This window comes from Mobula birostris, chromosome 5, assembly GCF_030028105.1.
Source record: "Mobula birostris isolate sMobBir1 chromosome 5, sMobBir1.hap1, whole genome shotgun sequence".
Taxonomy (NCBI): Eukaryota; Metazoa; Chordata; class Chondrichthyes; order Myliobatiformes; family Myliobatidae; genus Mobula; species Mobula birostris.
In genome coordinates this window covers 29,290,529-29,312,185 of record NC_092374.1, presented here as the reverse complement: position 1 = coordinate 29,312,185, position 21,657 = coordinate 29,290,529, and the positions used below count along the sequence as shown (strand labels likewise).

The 21,657-nt window shown below is 41.3% G+C and overlaps 2 protein-coding genes across 2 annotated transcripts in view; one reads left to right on the top strand and one right to left on the bottom strand.

The window, feature by feature from the left end:
• snx25 (sorting nexin 25) overlaps positions 1-4,953 on the bottom strand; it is a 309,072-nt gene extending 304,119 nt beyond the window's left edge. Inside the window, exon 1 of the mRNA XM_072257752.1 lies at positions 4,397-4,953. The gene's annotated coding sequence lies outside the window, so the exon portion shown is untranslated. The remainder of the gene's footprint in view (positions 1-4,396) is intronic.
• A 102-nt stretch (positions 4,954-5,055) lies between these two features.
• cfap97 (cilia and flagella associated protein 97) overlaps positions 5,056-21,657 on the top strand; it is a 41,166-nt gene continuing 24,564 nt past the window's right edge. Inside the window, exons 1-2 of the mRNA XM_072257749.1 lie at positions 5,056-6,285; positions 9,052-9,260. Coding sequence (XP_072113850.1) covers positions 5,343-6,285; positions 9,052-9,260 — 1,152 coding nt within the window. The 5' untranslated portion in view covers positions 5,056-5,342. The remainder of the gene's footprint in view (positions 6,286-9,051; positions 9,261-21,657) is intronic.

Here is a 21,657-nt window from a genome sequence, read left to right as displayed (position 1 = left end):
ACATGTTTATCTTTCCAATATAGCCAGCTATTTATGCTTTTTTATTTACTTATGATTATCATCTGGTACTTACTGTTTATGAACCTGTGAATTCTTCTGTTTTCTACCTTTATTTTGAACTCGAGCATCTCGCTGTTTTTTTTTAAACTCAAATGCCTCACTGTGCTTCAACAGATAGGTACTCGTCTCCAGTTTGTTTAAATCTTGCTCGTCGCCAAAAGCTAACTGAAAGCAGAGCACCCGGAGGAAAGCCACAGTCATGGGAGGAACATGCAAACTCCTTACAGACAGCAGTGAAATTAAATTTGGGTCACTGGCACTGTAATGCCAGCTGCTGTGCTACCACTCCACCCACGGATAGGCACACAAATGGAAGGTTATGGGCTCGGTAGAAGGGAAGGGTTAGGTTGATCATAGAGTAGGTTTATATTGCACAATATCATGGCCTGAAAGGCCAGTACTGCACTGTAATGTTCTCTGTGATAAAAGTACAGGAGGTTTATATTTCAGGTTTAGCCTGGAGCAATCTGTTAAGAATAATCTCCAAGATGTGAATATATCTGTTTTTATTTGTGGCTTTCGTTGAACTTCATCCATTTCAATAGCCTTTTTGACAGATATTTCTGATGAAGCACAAGATCAAAAGTTGTTTACAGAATATTTGGAAAATACATATGAAAATTACGGATAAAGGACTAAGCATATAACTTGGAGAGCTGAACCACCACAAGAAGGGAGGAATGATGTTCACAAAGAACACCTATCATCCAATCTGTCAATTCTTGCCTTGATCCATTGATACTTCCCAAACCATCCTATTTCTTTGCAAACTAAAGGCACTATCTGTCATCTGACTAATCACCAGGGACTGTAGAGGTCCAGCCTGAGCTCCCTTATAATGTATGGAATTAAAGGTGATTCCTGGATTATTTGAACTTGCATTCCAGCTTGGATAAGCATACCTTTCAGGTGTAGTCTACAATTGCTGTGAGCAACACACACAAAATGCTGGAGGAACTCAGCAGGCCAGGCAGCATCTATAGGAAAGAGTACAGTTGACGTTTCATGCTGACACCCCTTCATCAGGACTCATGCTGTGTGCATATTGGATGTAACAGAATAGTAATAACTGAAGACTGCAGCATGTTCCAAGGTTCGAGGCATGAAGAGGTTCCCATACACTCTGAATAATGTCTTACCAAACAATCCTTGCTGGCTGGCTGTTGGCCTCACCCCAATTGCAGTCAATTTGTCAGAGAAGGCAATTTAAATAAAGTCATTGTACGTGGAACATGAGGGTGTAGCTCTGAAAATATTCCATGTGTGTACTTCCTGTGGGCTGGTTTGTATTGTTGGCTGCTCAGTCAGTAACAAGGATAGATTTACCCACAAAACATCCTTTATTGCGATCAATACTCAACGGCGGCAGCAGCTGGTACAAAAGGGCATCTTAAGCTGTCGCATATGATCTTAAAAGTACTCTTCAACTCATAAAAACCATGTTGTTTTCCATGATAAAGACAAATTCAAGTAAACTGACTGCCACATGTTAAATTATATTAGCAGTCAGTTAATCGCACAATTTGATATTAAATATTTACCACATACAGTTATAAATTTACTCATTCCCTAATTTCTTTAATGGCAAGATCAGTATTGGAAGCTAATCTTAATATAGGTTAGATTAACATGTATTATATTAAGTACATGTATTTACCACTGTAGTTTCAATTGTACATTTATTTAGTATATATACAAAAACCATAAATATTCTACTCTGATTTCTTCTTACCTTCATGTCTCTGGTCTCTGTCCTACTACTTAACTCCCTGTAGATTCTGAGCTCTTCCTATTTCCTGTTACCACGATACTCTAACTTGATACTGGTGGCTGCAAAGGATGTGATATCTAGATACTTGAAAAATAATATGACTTTCCAGTTGAGTAGATGAGAATGAATCTGTGAATTTTCAAAAGGCTTTCAGAGGATTGGTGAATAAGTTTCGAAGGCATGAAACTTGGGATAAAATAGTAATACGGATTGAGAATTGGTTACAATATACATTAACAATCTGGAAGAGGGGACTGAGTGTCGTGTATCTAAGTTTGCTGATGATACTAAATTGAGTTAAAAAGCAAATTATGCAGAAGATATCGAGAGTCTGCAGAGAGATATAGATAGTTTAAGTGAGTGGGCAAGGGTCTGGTAGATGGAGATATTGGTAAATGCAAAGTCATCCACTTTGGAAGGAAAAATAACAGCTTGCTACTGTGCAGAGGGACTTAGGAGTGTTTGTGCATGAATCACAAAAGATTGGTTTGCAGGTACAGCAGGCTATCAAGAAGGCATATGGAATGTTGGCCTTCATTGCTAGAGGGATTGAATTTAAGAGCAGGGAGGTGATGCTGCAACTGTACAGAGTACTGGTGAGGCTGCACCTGGAGTACTGCGTGCAGTTCTGATCTTACTTGAAAAAGGATATACTGGTCTTGGAGGCAGTGCAGAGGAAGTTCACCAGGTTGATTCCAGAGATGAGGGGGTTAGACTATGAGGAGAGATTGAGTCGCCTGGGACTGTACTCGCTGGAATTCAGAAGGATGAGAAATCTTATAGAAACATATAAAATTATAAAAAGGATAGATAAGATAGAGGCAGGAAAGTTATTTCCACTGGTAGGGTAAGACTAGAACTGGGGGGGGAGGGAACATCGACTCAGACCATGGAAGGCCTGCGTCGGGCATTTTCATGCCTTACAAGGTGCAGAATGGAAGTCTGTGTGGGACGCCACTCCTCGCACAGACTAGAGCAACGTGTGATTAAGTGCCTTGCTCAAGGGCACAAACACGCCGCCACAGCTGAGGCTCGAACTAGCGACCTTGAAATAACTAGATGAACGTCTTAACCACTTGGCCACGTGCCCAACACAAACTAAGGGACATAGCCTTAAGATTCGGCGGAGTAGATTTAGGACAGAGATCAGGAGGAACTGCTTTTCCCAGAGAGTGGTAAATCTGTAAAATTCTCTGACCAATGAAGCACTGGAGGCAACCTCAGTAAATATATTTAAGACAAGGTTGGATAGATTTTTGCAGAGTAGGGGAATTAAGGGTTATGGGGAAAAGGCAGGTCGGTGGAGACGAGTCTGTGGCCAGATCAGCTGCAATCTTATTGAATGGCAGAGCAGGCTCTACAGGCCAAATGGCCAATTTCTGCTCTAATTTCTTATGTTAACACACAGTAAAAATAAACAAACCTTGCTCAAACACAAGAGATTCTGCAAATGCTGGAAATTAGAGCAACACACAGAAAATGCTAGAACAAGTCAGGCAGCATCTACAGAGAGGAATAACCAGCCAATGTTTGGAGACCCCTCATCAAGAGTATTTCCTAAATTGGCAAGCTGCTATGAATTGGGTACTGTACTGCTGAGATTGATGCTTGTGCCCCAGCAATTCACAAATGACATCATCAATTTAGCTGAGGTGATCAAATGTAATATTTTTAAATTTGCTAATGGATTGAAACTAATTTGGATGGAGAATAGTGGGGAGGACACAAAGAGGGGACCTAAATAAGCTGAGTGTGTGGACAACAGCAAGGTGAAGGATAAAGAAAAGGAGGATGTTTCTCTGACTAAAAAGTGTGGAACTAGGGTTCGCAGGATCAAAATGATGGTTGGGCAATTTAGGAGTAAATTGGGGAGATATTTCTTCACTCAAAGACTGGTACTGTAATTCTTTTTGGATTTTCTATGAGCCAGGGAGGGTCAGTTATCAAGCTGCTGAAATAGAAAATCAACTATGAATATCAGTGACACAGAAAACTCAAATGCACTGAATGGCCTTCCATTCCTACTTCTAATGCAATCTTTAACTTCAAGTTTTTTTTGCTGCAGATGCTGCTCAGTATTTCAATTTCAGATTCCAGCAACTGCAATGACTTTATCACAGTTCTATCACTGATTATTCCCTCTCAATTATAATTCATCTTTCACGTCCTTCAGACAACTGCACTGCCTTCTATCAACTATTATCGCCACTTCTAACTGTCCTAGTCTCCAATTTAAAAAAAACAGAAAATGCTGGAAACACTAAGCAGGTCAGGCCACATCTATGGGAAACGAAACAGTTAACATTTGATGGAACATCATTCCTTGTACGGGACTTGTGCCGAGCCAAGAAGTGGCTTGTAGATGTAGATTGGCGTGACTTTCCAGAACGGAGTGCAGCTTCATTTGGTCTCTTCTCTATCCTGTCAGATACACTCTTCCATCCCTCCCCCGCCACTTAAAACGAGTTAATTTCTTCCCAATTCTGATCTAAAGTGTTAATTTATTTTCTCGAATCACAGATGCTGCCTGCCCTGCCGAGTATTTCTAGTGACTGGTGTGCTTACTTGCTTTGAAGGCGTAAACTATGAGCAAGGCAAGCCGTAAATGACGAGGAGGAAATTGTCTTCGGTTCTGAAGTCGACTTCAGAGATAATGAATTTCTGAGAAACAACACAACGGAATAAACGCTGCCATCCTTAGGGTTCAGTTTAATGAGTAATACACTCAGCTCAGTCTTTGGCGTACAATTTCCTTCAATGAATTCTTCACTCCTTCAATACAGAGTAAACGTAACAACATTTACAAACTGTTTCCAGTGTATATAAGATAAACTTTCCCAACAGAGTGGGCATACAACCCATTCCCGAGAGCTATAAACATTTTCGAGGAGAATTTGAGCGTGGAAATAGGTTGGAGGGGCCACGTGGCCTTGAAAGCTCAGTCCGGTTGTTAATCTTTAAAATTCCTGCCTTCCATTTTCCTTCGGTCAGCATCAAACGAATGGAACCATTCGCGACGGAGCGTGTGAGCTGGAGGGACGACAGCAGCGAAGCACGGCGGAAACGGAAGTGACATCGTTAGTAACGCTCCTGAGAAACCGAGGCAAAAGCAAACAACGGCGAAAAGAAATAGAAAATAGGAGATAACGGGGGCGGGGGCTTGGCCTCATACTCAGGGTCGAGGGAGGGAAAAGGAGTGGGTGAGGGTAAATATCAGGGGGTTGGGGTGGGGCTGAGCTTGGGAAGGAAGGGTGACTAATGGAGGTCCGGACGAGGAGAGGATCAGTGGGAATGCGGTGAACGACTGTGAGGGTCGGATGAAGAAGGTGTTTGAAGTGAAGGGCGGATCAGAGGGTCAGGGAGTGACCGAGGGGGAAGCAGCAAAGATCAGAGGGGCTATAACGGAGTGGTGTGCCTGTGTGGGTGACGGGGTTCCCGTGACGTGGTGGGACCAGAGACCGGGTGACGGGCTCAGATTGTGAGGACTGTGGGGTAGCAGCACCGGGCGCTGATGGATAGCGATGCGGCCTTGGACGGTGAGGTTGATCACTCCTTCTTCGACAGTGACTACGAGGGGGTAGGGGAACGGGGTGGGCGGCAGAGCCGCGTCGGCGACCAGGGGCAGCGGTCTCCGAGCGGTGCGGGAGAGGGGATGGTAATAAGGGCATTCAACGTGGATTCCTCGGTGAGTGCGGCATCTCCCTCCGCCTCGTCCTCTGCCACCCCGGTCTCCCGTTCGTCGTCGTCAGCATCATCTCGCGGAGAGTTCGCCCGCTTCCGCACGAAGAGCCCCAACTATCCCAGTGACAGTAGGAGGAGCAGCAGCAGCTCCAGTCATGACGGGGATCGGTCTGACCGTAGCCGTAGCACAAGCCCCAGGACTCTGCCGGCCAGCCGCTGGCTGCATAGGGGTAGTGAGGCTGCTCTGTCAGATCCGGCTTCCAACTGCGATTCGGACATCGGCATCTCCGTTTCGTGCCGCGCATCGCCCTCTTCGTCTGAGAAGCGCCCTTCGTCGTTTCCCACTTCTCAATGGAGAACTAGGCATTCAACGAAGACAAGGAAAGGCCGCAGCCAGGAATTGTACTGGACCAGGAAACAGCCTGAAGACACAGAGGGTACTGTGACTGACGTGACTCCGCTCTCCAGCCCAGGGTGCAGCCCCATTCACTCGAATGACCAACGTGTGGAACCGAAGCACAAGACCAACAGGAAAAAGCACAACAAAAAGCAAGAAAACGTCAGCCAGGCAATCTACATCAGTCTTGACCCATTGAATTTTGATAAGGAAAAAGATGAAAGGATACAAAATGCACGGCGGCAAAAGAACGCGAGGGAAGCCAAGCCTTGCAAACCCAGCTCAACGGCAAGCTCTCTGGAATCCAAGAAATCCAATCAAAGATGTGGCCAAAAAGTACCAAATGATGCCACTGACTTGAACCATTTGTTGAAAGGTGATTTCCCCATCCCCCATCCCCCATCTTGTGAGGTGCAAATTGCAGTCGTTCTGTTGCAGTTATTAGATCATTCCAGCTTCAGAAATAATAATTGTTTGCGTGGATAGTAGGATATGTAGAATGTGCATATATATGGCACTTAAACTTTTCTCCTGTAGTAACAACAGATTTGTTGGAACTAAATGACATCATTTATATTTTAACTCCTCAGTTACATCTCTGCTGATCTACAGACACTGCAGAAAAAAACTCATAAACACGAGATTTTGCAGGTGTTTAAAATCTACAGCAACACACACAAAATGCTGGAGGAACTCAGCAGCTCAGGCAGCATCTATGGAGAGTAATAAATAGTCAACATTTCAAACCAAAAGGAAGGGGGAAGAAGCCAGAATAAGAAGATGGAGAAAAGGGAAAGAAGTCAAATATTGTAACTAACTATACTCAGCTTCCTAAATTGGACTAAATTCTAATGCTTTACTGTAGAAGTAGAAATACTTGATCTTTGAAGCACCTTAGTCTATGCACCAAACTCTTCCTCTCTGCCTGTGAAGCAAAAGAACATAATTATAATAGTCAATTTGGCTGTTAAGCAAGATAGTGATTCAGTATATCATTGACTTCGAATAGTTAGCTGAAGTTGATCTGTACTTTGTCCCCAATCTCCCTCATTTGAAGAGCCTAAATACTAATGATCCGTTTTTACATAAAGACATGGCAGAACCATTACATGGAAGATTATAAAAGCAAGGAGATAATGCTGAGGCATCATAAGATGCTAGTTGGGCTGCACTTGGAGTATTGTCAACAGTTTTGAGCCCTGCATCTCAGAAGGGTTGTGTTGTCATTGGAGAGAGTCCAGAGGAGGTTCACAAGAATGATTCTGGGAACGAAGGAGTTAACATACAAAGAGCGTTTGGCAGCCTTGGGCATGTACTCACTGAAATTTAGAAAAATGCGGGGGAATCTCATTGAAGCCTGCCAAGTATTGAATGGACCAGATAAGATGGATGTGGAGAGGTTGTTTCCTCTGGTGGGAGTATCCAGAACTAGGGGGCATAGCATCAAAATTGAGGGGCAACCTTTTAGATCAGAAGTAACAAAATTTTTTGGCTGAAGGGTAGTAAGTCTGTGGAATGCTCTGTCACAGATTGCAGTGGAGGCCGTCCGTGGGTATATTTAAAGCAGAAGTTGATAGTTTCATGATTGGTCAGGGCATCAAAGAATATGGCGAGAAGTCAGGTGTATGGGGTTGAATGAGATCCAAGATCAACCATGATGGAATGGTGGAGCAGACTCGATGGGCTGAATGGCCTAATTCTGCTCCTATGTCTAAGGCATAGCTGGATACATAAGCCTAGAAATTAGATTGCATGGGCTATGCAATGGTTCGGCACTAAATAAATGAAAATAAGCTTCAGGCAAAGTAAAACATTGAAAGAAATTCAGTATGTGTTACTGGAAGCATCCATCATTGTTCACTTGTGAGACAGTTATGCCTTCATAACTCAGGACCAGGCTGAATCCCAATAAAATTTGTCCTATACTGAGTTTCCATCAGAATCAGGTTTAATATCACCAGCATATGTCGTGAAATTTGTTAACTTTGCAGCAGCAGTACAGTGCAATACATAATTATAGAAATTAAAACTGAATTACAGTAATTATACATATGTACATTAAAGAGTTAAGTTAAAACTAGTGCAAAAACAAATTTTAAAAATGGGGAGATAGTGTTCATGGGTCCATTGTCCAGTTAGAAAGTGGATAGCTGAGGGGAAGAAGCTGTTCCTGAATCACTGAGAGTGTGTCTCTTCAGGCTTCTGTACCTACTTCCTGACAATAACAATGAGAAGGGGGCATTACCAAATCAACAGGCCGCACAAGGATAAATAACTTGTGCAATCACTGAATGTATAATAGTACCGGTATCCTTAAAGTAGAGGGAAAAAAGTCACTTCATTTATGTGCCTTATTTCATGGGAGGTTCATAATGTAACTTCTGTTCTCACTGTTATCAACTCAACTAATATGTGTTAACCTATTTAAGAAAATAAGTAGATTATCCAGCACATCCTAAAATTGCAAGAAAAAGAGGTGATCACATAGAAATATGCAAAGTTCTGAGAGGAATTAAAATAATTAATGCTAAGAGTCTGCTTTATTAAACTGGAGAATCTAGAACTAGGATGTAGTCTGAGGATTAAGACACGATTGAGACTGATGTGAGAATTTTTCTTAGAGTGCTGTGAATCTTTGGATTGCTTGAAAAATTGAGTATATTCCTGACTGAGATTGAGACTTAGTAGATACTAAGAAACTAGGGGACATGGAGGCCAGCCATGTAAGTTGACCAAACAGAGGAAAAAACTGTGATCTTGATGTGAATTATAGAACCCACTCAAATATGTTAATCCTGGGATTTATCCTAGTTAAAATATTTTTTCCAATCTCATTGTAGATTTTTAGGGTTAGAATCCATTGTCTTTATTATGGTTAGTTATGTGGAATTTCTTCAGTCCGCCAGTATTTAAAACACCCTAACTACAAAGGTATTTATCTGCACCATTACATTTTAGTAAAATTCTACCTAAAATACACTTTTAACATCCAATTTTGCATTTGATTGTTTTATGTTTATGCAAGACGACTTGCGTTAAAGCTTTAATTATTAAAATTAAACTAATTAAGAACATGATATATTTTCAGCTATAATGCATTTAGAAAAGAAAGAACTGCAAAAAATAGTTTCTGATTTTCCAGAACAAAGGCGAAGAAAAAACTACACTTTCAGTAATGAGGAAGCAAAGCGGATTGATCGCGAAAATCAGAGATTGCTACAAGAACTAACTCGAAAAGCCACAAGACCAGCAGTCAATAAACCAAAGAAAACAGCAGCTACTACAGTCCGAGTCTACCACAGTACTCTGAACAGACAGAGGGAGCAGGAGAGAATTGAAAGGGAGAACTTGGTGAGTTTACTGCTTAATTTAGTGATGGTGAAGTTGGAATGTCTGAAAAATTTCAGCTGGTGCACAAAGCTCCCTGGTATTAAAAAAAAAGCTCCATCTGCCCATCATCCCCTTTCCATTTGGTTCCACCCTCTATCTATCCACATCTCTTTCAATCTTTTTTTTTATTGATTTAAAAGAATAAGGATAAATACAAACCAGAGCAGAGGTTATCTCAAATACATATTACAATAATAGTACAAAGAAAGGGATATACACTGTCAAAATCATATAGTCATAGTCATACTTTATTGATCCTGGGGGAAATTGGTTTTCGTTACAGTTGCACCATAAATAATTAAATAGTAATATGTAAATTATGCCAGGAAATAAGTCGAGGACCAGCCTATTAGCTCAGGGTGTCTGACCCTCCAAGGGAAGAGTTGTAAAGTTTGATGGCCACAGGCAGGAATGACTTCCTATGACGCTCAGTGTTGCATCTAGGTGGAATGAGTCTCTGGCTGAATGTACTCCTGTGCCCAACCAGTGCATTATGTAGTGGATGGGAGACAATGTCCAAGATGGCATGCAACTTGGACAGCATCCTCTTTTCAGACGCCACCGTCAGAGAGTCCAGTTCCATCCCCACAACATCACTGGCCTTACGAATGAGTTTGTTGATTCTGTTGATGTCTGCTACCCTCAGCCTGCTGCCCCAGCACACAACAGCAGACATGATTGCACTGGCCACCACAGACTCGTAGAACATCCTCAGCATCGTCCGGCAGATGTTAAAGGACCTCAATCTCCTCAGGAAATAGAGACGGCTCTGACCCTTCTTGTAGACAGCCTCAATGTTCTTTGACCAGTCCAGTTTATTGTCAATACGTATCCGCAGGTATTTGTAATCCTCCACCATGTCCACACTGACCCCCTGGATGGAAACAGGGGTCGCCGGTACCTTAGCCCTCCTCAGGTCTACCACCAGCTCCTTAGTCTTTTTCACATTAAGCTGCAGATAATTCTGCTCACACCATGTGACAAAGTTTCCTACTGTAGCCCCGTACTCAGCCTCATCTCCCTTGCTGGTGCATCCAACTATGGCAGAGTCATCCGAAAACTTCTGAAGATGACAAGACTCTGTGCTGTATTATATAGTATTAAGCTAATATAAAGAAAGAAAAGAACCACTTCTGCTCTTAACAATTCATAGAAAAAAAAGACTCAAGATTTCTGTTTTTGAGGAAAAAAAACCCTACTGAACTAACCGAAAACAGAAAAAAGGGGGGACTGGGCAGTCCATTTTGAGGATACAGTTCAAAAAAAGGGAAAAATCCTTCTGGTCAAATCTAAAACTTCGCACAGAAGAAAAAAAAATTAACTGGAAAAGTAAGAAGAATTAGATCATATGAAAATATTGAATAAAAGGTCGCAAAGTTTGCTCAAATTTAAAAGATGTATCAAACATCCAACTCCTTATTTTCTCCAAACTTAAACAAGGCATAATGGAGGAGAGCCAAAAAAAAACAGTAGGTGGATTGGGATCCTTCCAGTACAATAGAATAGCTCTCCTAGCTAATAAAGTTGAGAAAGCTATCATGCATTGAGCGGAAGCAGGATCGTTTCCTGCTGCCATTGGAATAATCCCAAAGACTGCCGTAAATGAATTAGGTTGTAGGTCCAGACCTATGACTTTTGATAACGTTCTAAAAACATCGCTGCAAAAGTTATTTAACTTTATGCAGGACCAAAACATATGAGTTAAGGTGGGGCCATCTCAGTGTTGCATCTATCACAGGTAGGATTTATATTAGAAAAAATATGCGCTAGTTTATCTTTTGACATGTGCGCCTTGTGCACTACCTTGAACTGAATCAAGGAGTGATGGGCACAGATAGATGAATTATTAACTAAATTACAAATTTTATTCCATTGATTATCTGAAAGTGACTCCTGAAGTTCCAATTCCCAAGCACGTTTAACCTTATCATTAGACATCATTTGTAAATTCAATAGCCGTTTATATATGATGTCCTATATGATGAGCCGTTTATATATCAATCCTTTTTGGGATGGTTTAAGCTGAAAGATAACATCTATCATATTTGGTAAATGAGCAAATGGGTAACTCGGTAACAAATTGTGTAAAAAGATTCCTAACTTGTAAATATCTTAAAAATTGTGCATTAGATAAATCGTATTTGTCCACTAACTGCGAAAAAGACATTAAGCAATCCTCTTAAAAACAAATCTAGAAAAGTTTTTATTCCCTTAGTTTTCCATGTTAAAAAGGCCTTATCTAAAATTGATGGTTTAAAACAATAGTTGAAATGGATATTAGCAGAAAGAACAAAGTTATTTAAGTCAAAAGATCTATGAAACTGAAGCCAAGTTTTTAATGTATGTCTAACAATGGGACTAAGATCTTGTCTACCAATCTCAGAAAACAAAAAGGGAAAAGGAGCTCCCAGTAAAGAAGCCAAAGAGAACCTCTTTACCGAGTTCTCCTTCATGTCCAACCATGAAGGACAGTCCTGTATATCCAGTGAATCCAAAAAGTAATATAACGAATATTAATTGCCCAGTAATAGAATCTAAAGTTTGGCAAAGCAAAGCCAAGCCACCATCTTTTTTTTAATTTTTGCAATAAAGGTTTACTCACTCTAGAGCATTTATTATTCCAGATGTATGACAAGATCATAGAATCTATTCTATCAAAAAAATGTTTTCGGGACAAAGGATAGAACAGCTTGAAACGTGTATAAAAATTTCAGTAAAATTGTCATTTTTATAGCATTTATTCAACCAATTAACGACATTGTCACAGGCGATTATTTGGAAAGCGTTTGTTGTGTATATTCAATTAAAGGAAGAAAATTATATTTATATAAATTTTTTAAATTTTTAGCAATCTTAAGACCAAGATAGGTAAAATAATTTTTAGCGATATTAAAAGGTACTTGATCATATTGATCCGAATAATTATTAATAGGAAATAATTCACTTTTATGTAAATTTAACTTGTGTCCAAAAAAAGTACTAAATTCAGTAAATATGGATAAAATAGAAGGAATAGATTTCCTAGGGTCTGAAATGTAAACTAATAAAACATCTGTGTACAACGAAACCTTGTGTACTTTATCCCCTGTCTTAATACCCTGAACAGAGTTGGAATCCCTAAGAGCGATAGCAAGTGGTTCTAAAGCCAAATTAAATAATAAAGGACTAAGAGGACAACCCTGATGGGTTCCTCTATATAGTCTAAAATAAGGAGAGTTTTGATTGTTAGTTATAACCGCAGTCATTGGGGCTTGACAGATCAGTTTGATCCAGGAAATAAATCCCGGACCAAAATTAAATCTCTCCTAAACCTGAAATAAATAAGGCCATTCCACCCTATCAAAGGCTTTCTCTGCATCAAGAGAGACAATACATTCAGATTCTTTAACTGAGGGAGAATAAATAGTATTTAACAATCTTCAAATATTAAAATGTGAATACCTATTTTATAAATCTAGTTTGATCATTTGAAATAACAGTAGACAAAATATTCTCAAGCCTATTAGCCAGAATCTTAGAAAGAATTTTAAAGTCCACATTCAATAAGGAAATTGGTCTATAGGAGGCACATTCAGATAGGTCTTTTCCATTTTTAGGAATCAAATGAGATTGATGCCTCATAAAAAGTTTTCGGGAGATCCCAGAGGATGTAGAATCAGTGAAAGTTTGACATAGATGTGATAAAAGCATTTCAGTAAAAGTCTTATAAAATTCCACTGTATATCCATCTGGTCCCAGAGCTTTCCCTAGTTGCATAGAGGATATAGCCCTAGCTATTTGTTCTTGTTTAATAGGTGCATCTAATGTATTAATATCTTGAGTAGAAATTTTAGGTATATTTAATTTTTGCAAAAATCATAAAGTTAGTATTATCAGAAAATTCAGATTTATAAAGATTAGAATAGAAATCCATAAATATTTTGTTAATTTCATGAGGATCTAGTGTTTCAGTTCTATCTGGTCTACGTAGTTTCAAAATCTGTCTTCTGACCATATTTGCCTTCAACTGACCAGCCAGCAATTTACCTGATTTACCACCATGAATATAAAATTGACTTTTGGATTTAAAAAGTTGCTGCTCAATGGGGAAGGTCAAAAGCAGAAAAATTTTATAATATAAAATTTTATATTAAAATTTTAATTTTATGTTAAAAGTTTTATAAAGAAAGCTATTGCGCAAGCGCAAACTAGATCCAAAAGAAAAAAAAGCACCGACTTGACCAGAAGTGACGACATGATTGATACAAGATATAACCTCTTAAGAACTGCCCAGTCGAGAAAAAAAACTATTCTAATAGCCCCACCCCTCTCCCCCAAAGCCCGAAAAGCCATCCAATAGAAGGATAGCATGCTAACCTATCACCCAAACCCCAATCTCCATTTTGCAGCTATATTAACAAAGTTATATGTTTACACCACCTATTGTAGATATAATAAAAGAGATGAACAAATTTCAAATATTGTAATGTTATGTCTAACAGTAGTTAAAACGTAGTTGGTAATGGCCATCTTAAAATCATCTGAAGTATATTAATCATGAATTCTGAAAAGGATAAATCCAAGCAAATAATATATTACAACTGAAATTTTTAAAAAACTTACAAATCATAAAAAAAATATATATATTATCTCAAACCCAGATCAACCAGGTCCTGTGCGGACATCCATAAAATGTGGAACAGACTTTCTTCAAAGCAACTATAGATATATACTAACTGTTAACAAATAAAAAAAAAAATTAAACCATTCCTGCCTGTGGCCATCGAACGTGCAGCTCCTCCCGTGGAGGGTCAGACACCCTGAGCCAATAGACTGGTCCTGGACTTATTTTCCTTCTGGCATAGTTTGCATTTTGTTGTTTGATTGTGGTTTTTGTATTGCTATATTTATGCTCTATTCTTGGTTGGTGCGGCTGTAACGAAACCCAATTTCCTTCGGGATCAGTAAAGTATATCTATCTATCTATCTGTGCGTTTGATAGAGGAATAAAGGTGTAGATTGTTTTCTAAATGGGAAGTGAATTTAAAATTTGGAGGTGCAAAGGGACTTGAGCCCTAGTACAGGGTTCCCTAAAAGTTAACTTGGCAGGTTGAGTTGGTAGTAAGGAAAGCAAATGCAATGTTAGCATAGATTCCAAGAGGGCAAGTATATGAAAACTTGCCCTCTTTATAAGGTATTTATAAGGAGACTTTATAAGGTATTGGTCAGACTACATTTGGTGTTTTCTGTACAGGTTTGGGCCATCTATACCCCGGTGGCAGTGCCCCTTAACAATAGGTACTCCTGTTTGAGTACTGTTGGGGGGGACAGCTTACCCGGGGGAAGCGACAGTGGCTGTGCCTCCGGCACAGAGTCTGGCCCTGTAGCTCAGAAGGGTAGGGCAAGGAAGAGGAGGGCAGTTGTGATAGGGGACTCGATAATAAGGGGGTCAGATAGGCGATTCTGTGGACGCAGTCCAGAGACCCGAATGGTAGTCTGCCTCCCTGGTGCCAGGGTCCGGGATATTTCTGATCGTGTTCAAGATATCCTGAAGTGGGAGGGTGAGGAGCCAGAGGTCGTGGTACATATAGGTACCAATGACATAGGTAGGAAAAGGGATGAGGTCCTGAAAGGAGAATATAGGGAGCTAGGAAGGGAGTTGAGAGAAAGGACCGCAAAGGTAGTAATCTCGGGATTACTGCCTGTGCCACGCGACAGTGAGAGTAGGAATGCAATGAGGTGGAGGATAAATGCGTGGCTGAGGGATTGGAGCAGGGCGCAGGGATTCAAGTTTTTGGATCATTGGGACCTCTTTTGGCGCAGGTGTGACCTGTACAAAAAGGACGGGTTACACTTGAATCCTAGGGGGACCAATATCCTGGCAGGGAGATTAGCGAGGGCTACTGAGGTGACTTTAAACTAGAATGGTCGGGGGGTGGGAATCAAATTAAAGAGGCTAGGCGAGAGGAGGTTAGTTCACAACAGGGGGATGGGAACGAGTGCAGAGAGACAGAGGGGTGTAAAGTGAGGGTAGAAGCAAAAAGTACTAAGGAGAAAAGTAAAAGTGACAGGCCGACAAATCCAGGGCAAGCATTAAAAAGCAACACACATCAAAGTTGCTGGTGAAAGCAGCAGGCCAAGCAGCATCTGTAGGAAGAGGTGCAGTTGACGTTTCAGGCCGAGACCCTTCATCAGGACTAACTGAAGGAAGTCCTTCAGTTAGTCCTGACGAAGGGTCTCGGCCTGAAACGTTGACTGCACCTCTTCCTACAGATGCTGCTTGGCCTGCTGCGTTCACCAGCAACTTTGATGTCTGTTGCTTGAATTTCCAGCATCTGCAGAATTCCTGTTGCAAGCATTAAAAAGGGCCACTTTTCAACATAATTGTATAAGGGCTAAGAGAGTTGTAAAAGAGCGCCTGAAGGCTTTGTGTGTCAATGCAAGGAGCATTCGTAATAAGGTGGATGAATTGAAAGTGCAGATTGTTATTAATGATTATGATATAGTTGGGATCACAGAGACATGGCTCCAGGGTGACCAAGGTTGGGAGCTCAACGTTCAGGGATATTCAATATTCAGGAGGGATAGACATGAAAGAAAAGGAGGTGGGGTGGCGTTGCTGGTTAAAGAGGAGATTAACGCAATAGAAAGGAAGAACATAAGCCGGGAAGATGTGGAATCGATATGGGTAGAGCTGCGTAACACTAAGGGGCAGAAAACACTGGTGGGAGTTGTGTACAGGCCACCTAACAGTAGTAGTGAGGTCGGAGATGGTATTAAACAGGAAATTAGAAATGTGTGCAGTAAAGGAACAGCAGTTATAATGGGTGACTTCAATCTACATGTAGATTGGGTGAACCAAATTGGTAAAGGTGCTGAGGAAGAGGATTTCTTGGAATGTATGCGGGATGGTTTTTTGAACCAACATGTTGAGGAACCAACTAGAGAGCAGGCTATTCTGGACTGGGTTTTGAGCAATGAGGAAGGGTTAATTAGCAATCTTGTCGTGAGAGGCCCCTTGGGTAAGAGTGACCATAATATGGTGGAATTCTTCATTAAGATGGAGAGTGACATAGTTAATTCAGAAACAAAGGTTCTGAACTTAAAGAGGGGTAACTTTGAAGGTATGAGACATGAATTAGCTAAGATAGACTGGCAAATGACACTTAAAGGATTGACGGTGGATATGCAATGGCAAGCATTTAAAGGTTGCATGGATGAACTACAACAATTGTTCATCCCAGTTTGGCAAAAGAATAAATCAAGGAAGGTAGTGCACCTGTGGCTGACAAGAGAAATTAGGGATAGTATCAATTCCAAAGAAGAAGCATACAAATTAGCCAGAAAAAGTGGCTCACCTGAGGACTGGGAGAAATTCAGAGTTCAGCAGAGGAGGACAAAGGGCTTACTTAGGAAGGGGAAAAAAGATTATGAGAGAAAACTGGCAGGGAACATAAAAACTGACTGTAAAAGCTTTTATCGATATGTAAAAAGGAAAAGACTGGTAAAGACAAATGTAGGTCCCCTACAGACAGAAACAGGTGATTTGATTATGGGGAGCAAGGACATGGCAGACCAATTGAATAATTACTTTGGTTCTGTCTTCACTAAGGAGGACATAAATAATCTTCCAGAAATAGTAGGGGACAGGGGGTCCAGTGAGATGGAGGAACTGAGCGAAATACATGTTAGTAGGGAAGTGGTGTTGGGTAAATTGAAGGGATTGAAGGCAGATAAATCCCCAGGGCCAGATAGTCTGCATCCCAGAGTGCTTAAGGAAGTAGCCCAAGAAATAGTGGATGCATTAGTGATAATTTTTCAAAACTCGTTAGATTCTGGATTAGTTCCTGAGGATTGGAGGGTGGCTAATGTAACCCCACTTTTTAAAAAAGGAAGGAGAGAGAAACCGGGGAATTATAGACCGGTTAGCCTAACGTCGGTGGTGGGGAAACTGCTGGAGTCAGTTATCAAAGATGTGATAACAGCACATTTGGAAAGCGGTGAAATCATCGGACAAAGTCAGCATGGATTTGTGAAAGGAAAATCATGTCTGACGAATCTCATAGAATTTTTTGAGGATGTAATTAGTAGAGTGGATAGGGGAGAACCAGTGGATGTGGTATATTTGGATTTTCAGAAGGCTTTTGACAAGGTCCCACACAGGAGATTAGTGTGCAAACTTAAAGCACACGGTATTGGGGGTAAGGTATTGATGTAGATAGAGAATTGGTTAGCAGACAGGAAGCAAATAGTGGGAATAAACGGGACCTTTTCAGAATGGCAGGCGGTGACTAGTGGGGTACCGAAAGGCTCAGTGCTGGGACCCCAGTTGTTTACAATATATATTAATGACTTGGATGAGGGAATTAAATGCAGCATCCCCAAGTTTGCGGATGACACGAAGCTGGGTGGCAGTGTTAGCTGTGAGGAGGATGCTAAGAGGATGCAGAGTGACTTGGATAGGTTGGGTGAGTGGGCAAATTTATGGCAGATGCAATTTAATGTGGATAAGTGTGAAGTTACCCACTTTGGTGGCAAAAATAGGAAAACAGATTATTATCTGAATGGTAACCGATTAGGAAAAGAGGAGGTGCAATGAGACCTGGGTGTCATTATACACCAGTCATTGAAAGTGGGCATGCAGGTACAGCAGGCGGTGAAAAAGGCGAATTGTATGCTGGCATTTATAGCAAGAGGATTCGAGTACAGGAGCAGGGAGGTACTACTGCAGTTGTACAAGGCCTTGGTGAGATCACACCTGGAGTATTGTGTGCAGTTTTGGTCCCCTAATCTGAGGAAAGACATCCTTGCCATAGAGGGAGTACAAAGAAGGTTCACCAGATTGATTCCTGGGATGGCAGGACTTTCATATGAAGAAAGACTGGATGAACTGGGCTTGTACTCGTTGGAATTCAGAAGATTGAGGGGGGATCTGATTGAAACGTATAAAATCCTAAAGGGATTGGACAGGCTAGATGCAGGAAGATTGTTCCTGATGTTGGGGAAGTCCAGAACGAGGGGTCACAGTTTGAGGATAAAGGGGAAGCCTTTTAGGACCGAGATTAGGAAAAACTTCTTCACACAGAGAGTGGTGAATCTGTGGAATTCTCTGCCACAGGAAACAGTTGAGGCCAGTTCATTGGCTATATTTAAGAGGGAGTTAGATATGGCCCTTGTGGCTACGGGGATCAGGGGGTATGGAGGGAAGGCTGGGGCAGGGTTCTGAGTTGGATGATCAGCCATGATCATAATAAATGGCGGTGCAGGCTCGAAGGGCCGAATGGCCTACTCCTGCACCTATTTTCTATGTTTCTATATGTAAGGAAGGAATGTACTAGCATTCGGAAAGGTCCAGAGGAGATATATGACAATGATCCCAGGATTGAAGTGGCTAACATATGAGGAGTTCTGTACCTACACTCACGGGGGGAGGGGGGGGGAGGAGGATTTCATTGAAACCTATTGAATATTGAAAGGTCTGTATAGACTAAACGTGAAGACAATGTTTTCAATAGTGGGAGAGTTCAGGACCAAAGGGCAAATCCTCTGAATGTCCCTTTAGAACAGAGATGAGAAGGAATTTCTTTAGCTAGATGATGGTGAATCTGTGAAATTCACTGCCAAAGATGGCTGTTGAGATGAAGTCATGGGGTGTATTTAAAGCAAACGTTGAATAGTAAGGGCATCAAAGGTTACAGGGAGAAAGGAGGAGTATTGTGTGCAGTTTTGGTCCCCTCATCTGAGGAAAGACATTCTTGCCATAGAGGGAGTACAAAGAAGGTTCACCAGATTGATTCCTGGGATGGCAGGACTTTCATATGATGAAAGACTGGATCGACTAGGCTTATAGTCGTTGGAATTTAGAAGACTAGGGGGGGATCTTACTGAAACATATAAAATCCTAAAAGGATTGGACAGGCTAGATGCAGGAAGATTGTTCCCGATGTTGGGGAAGTCCAGAACGAGGGGTCACAGTTTGAGGATAAAGGGGAAGCCTTTTAGGACCGAGATTAGGAAAAACTTCTTCACACAGATAGTGGTGAATCTGTGGAATTCTCTGCCACAGGAAACAGTTGAGGCCAGTTCATTTAAGAGGGAGTTAGATATGGCCCTTGTGGCTAAAGGGATCAGGGGGTATGGAGAGAAGGCAGGTACAGGGTTCTGAGTTGGATGATCAGCCATATACATACTGAATGGCGGTGCAGGCTCGAAGGGCTGAATGGCCTACTCCTGCACCTATTTTCTATGTTTCTATGAATAGGGTTGAGAAGGAAAATAATCAGCCGTGTTCGAATGGCGGAGCAGACTTGATGAGCCGAATAGCAGGCAACCTCCCCATACTGTGGGGTGATTCATTCCTGAGGGAACACCAGCAGAGGGCAGTGATTCACAGTAGGTTTCCTGCACAGTGATTCCTGTCATTAGCAGTGTTAGCACTGGGTTTCTCAGCTGATGTGTTTTTTTTTAAAGTACAGAGAACTGTGTACCTAAGAACATCATGAAGACAAGGGTAGCATAAGTGAGGTATTGTAGCAGATGGTATTGCATATTGGCAGGGGCTGCTAATGTTTTGTGAGTTATTGCTTTAGTTCTTGGTTGAACTGGTCACATCACACCTAGTGACAGTCTTGCATGTGTGGCTGCATCCTGTTTACTCAGGAACCACCTTGTAGATGAAACCTAAGACTGATTGTACACTACTATTACTGCTGGATGTATTTATTTCCCCTTTTATTGAATTGTCTCAGATTTTGAGTTTTTTAACCTATTTTTTTTAATCTGAATGTCACCTGCAGTCCAGTTTTTATAGCCTCATCTTTTTTTGGCCGAGAAAGTGGTGGTGAAGCTGCCTTGAAGCACTGTAGTCTCTGCTGAAAGTATCCCCAAAGTGCTATGCTTGAGGATTTAGGCTTGCTAATTATGAAAGATCAGAAAAGCAGGATGGCATGTGACTTGGAAGGGGACCTGTGCCTTAACCACTTGACCTTCTTGATGGTACATGTCGTAAGTTGGGAGGTGCTGTCATGGTCACCTTAATTACGACATTTTATAATTGGCACAAGTCGCAGCTATGTGAGAAAGTGAATGCTTAACATGATAAATAGATTGCCTATCAAACAGGTTTTATAGATGGTGAAAAGACTTTGGGGTCTCAGGCTGAGTTAGTTTCCACAGCTCATAAATAGCGACGAAACGGACTTTTAAGATCGTAAACCAGCGAGTTGTTGTTATGTCTCCTGCTCGCTGTGAAAATGGGGAACACCTTCCTCTCCCTTGCCAGGGAGAGAGTGAACCTGTGGGTTGTCGAATTTCAGATGAAATGCGAAGCCTTTGGGGTAACTTTGGTCTGTGCTTTGCTAATGCTTAGCACATGCTTGGGCTCGGTGATAGTATCGATGCGCGTTTACTTTTGCTGGTGGGGGGGTGGGGGATCATTGTTTGCTGCCGCTTACACATGGGAGCGGGGAGCTGGGGGCGAACTTTAGGGTTCTCATGTTTAACTGTCGTTCATTCTTTGGGGCACTTCTGTTTCCCGTGGATGTTTTGCAATGAAAAAGCATTTCAGGATGTATATTGCATACATTTCTCTGACATTAAACTTGACCTTTGAAATAGTATGCCCAATTTCTGACCTGTGCTTGTGGGCACATTGTTTATCTGGATGATCTTGTGAGTTTCTCATCACTGATGACCCCATGATGATGGCAACCTAGGCAATATAATGTAGTTGAATGCTAAGGGTAGATTATTAGAGATATTCATTATCTAGCGCTGCTTATTGCATGCATACTACTGTATTTGTCACATCAGCCTATGAGTGCATGTTGCCCAGTTCTTATTGCATGCAGGTTTGAAATGTTCCATTTGATGATGGGTGTAATCATTAGTGGATATCTCCATGTTAATTAGAAACAGAGGTCCTTGATGAAATAGCTGAGGATGTTTGGATTTGGATGTCTGACCACCATAAACCATAACTGTTTTCCTTCATTGCAGTGTATAGATGGTACAGTGGCAGAATTATTACTTGCTGCCTCATAGTTGCATCAATCTGAGTTCAGTCCTGACATCCAGTAGTCTGGATAAGTGAAGTCCGTATATTTTCTTCATGACTATGTTAGTCACTTTCTGTGTTTTGCTCCAGTTTCCTGCCACATTCCCAGATGTACAGGTTAAGTCGTAGAGCCAACGTGCATAGAATTGGGTTCTTGAGCCTACCACCTCAATGCCAAACATCAAATAGCTATTGACACTAATGTCACTAATCAACCCTAATTTACCAGCTCATGGTCCAGTTAGGTAAAAGTTAGTTCAGCTAATAATGCAGGAAATGATGTTGCTCTCAATGGGGGTGGGGGGGCATGTATGTATAGAGTTG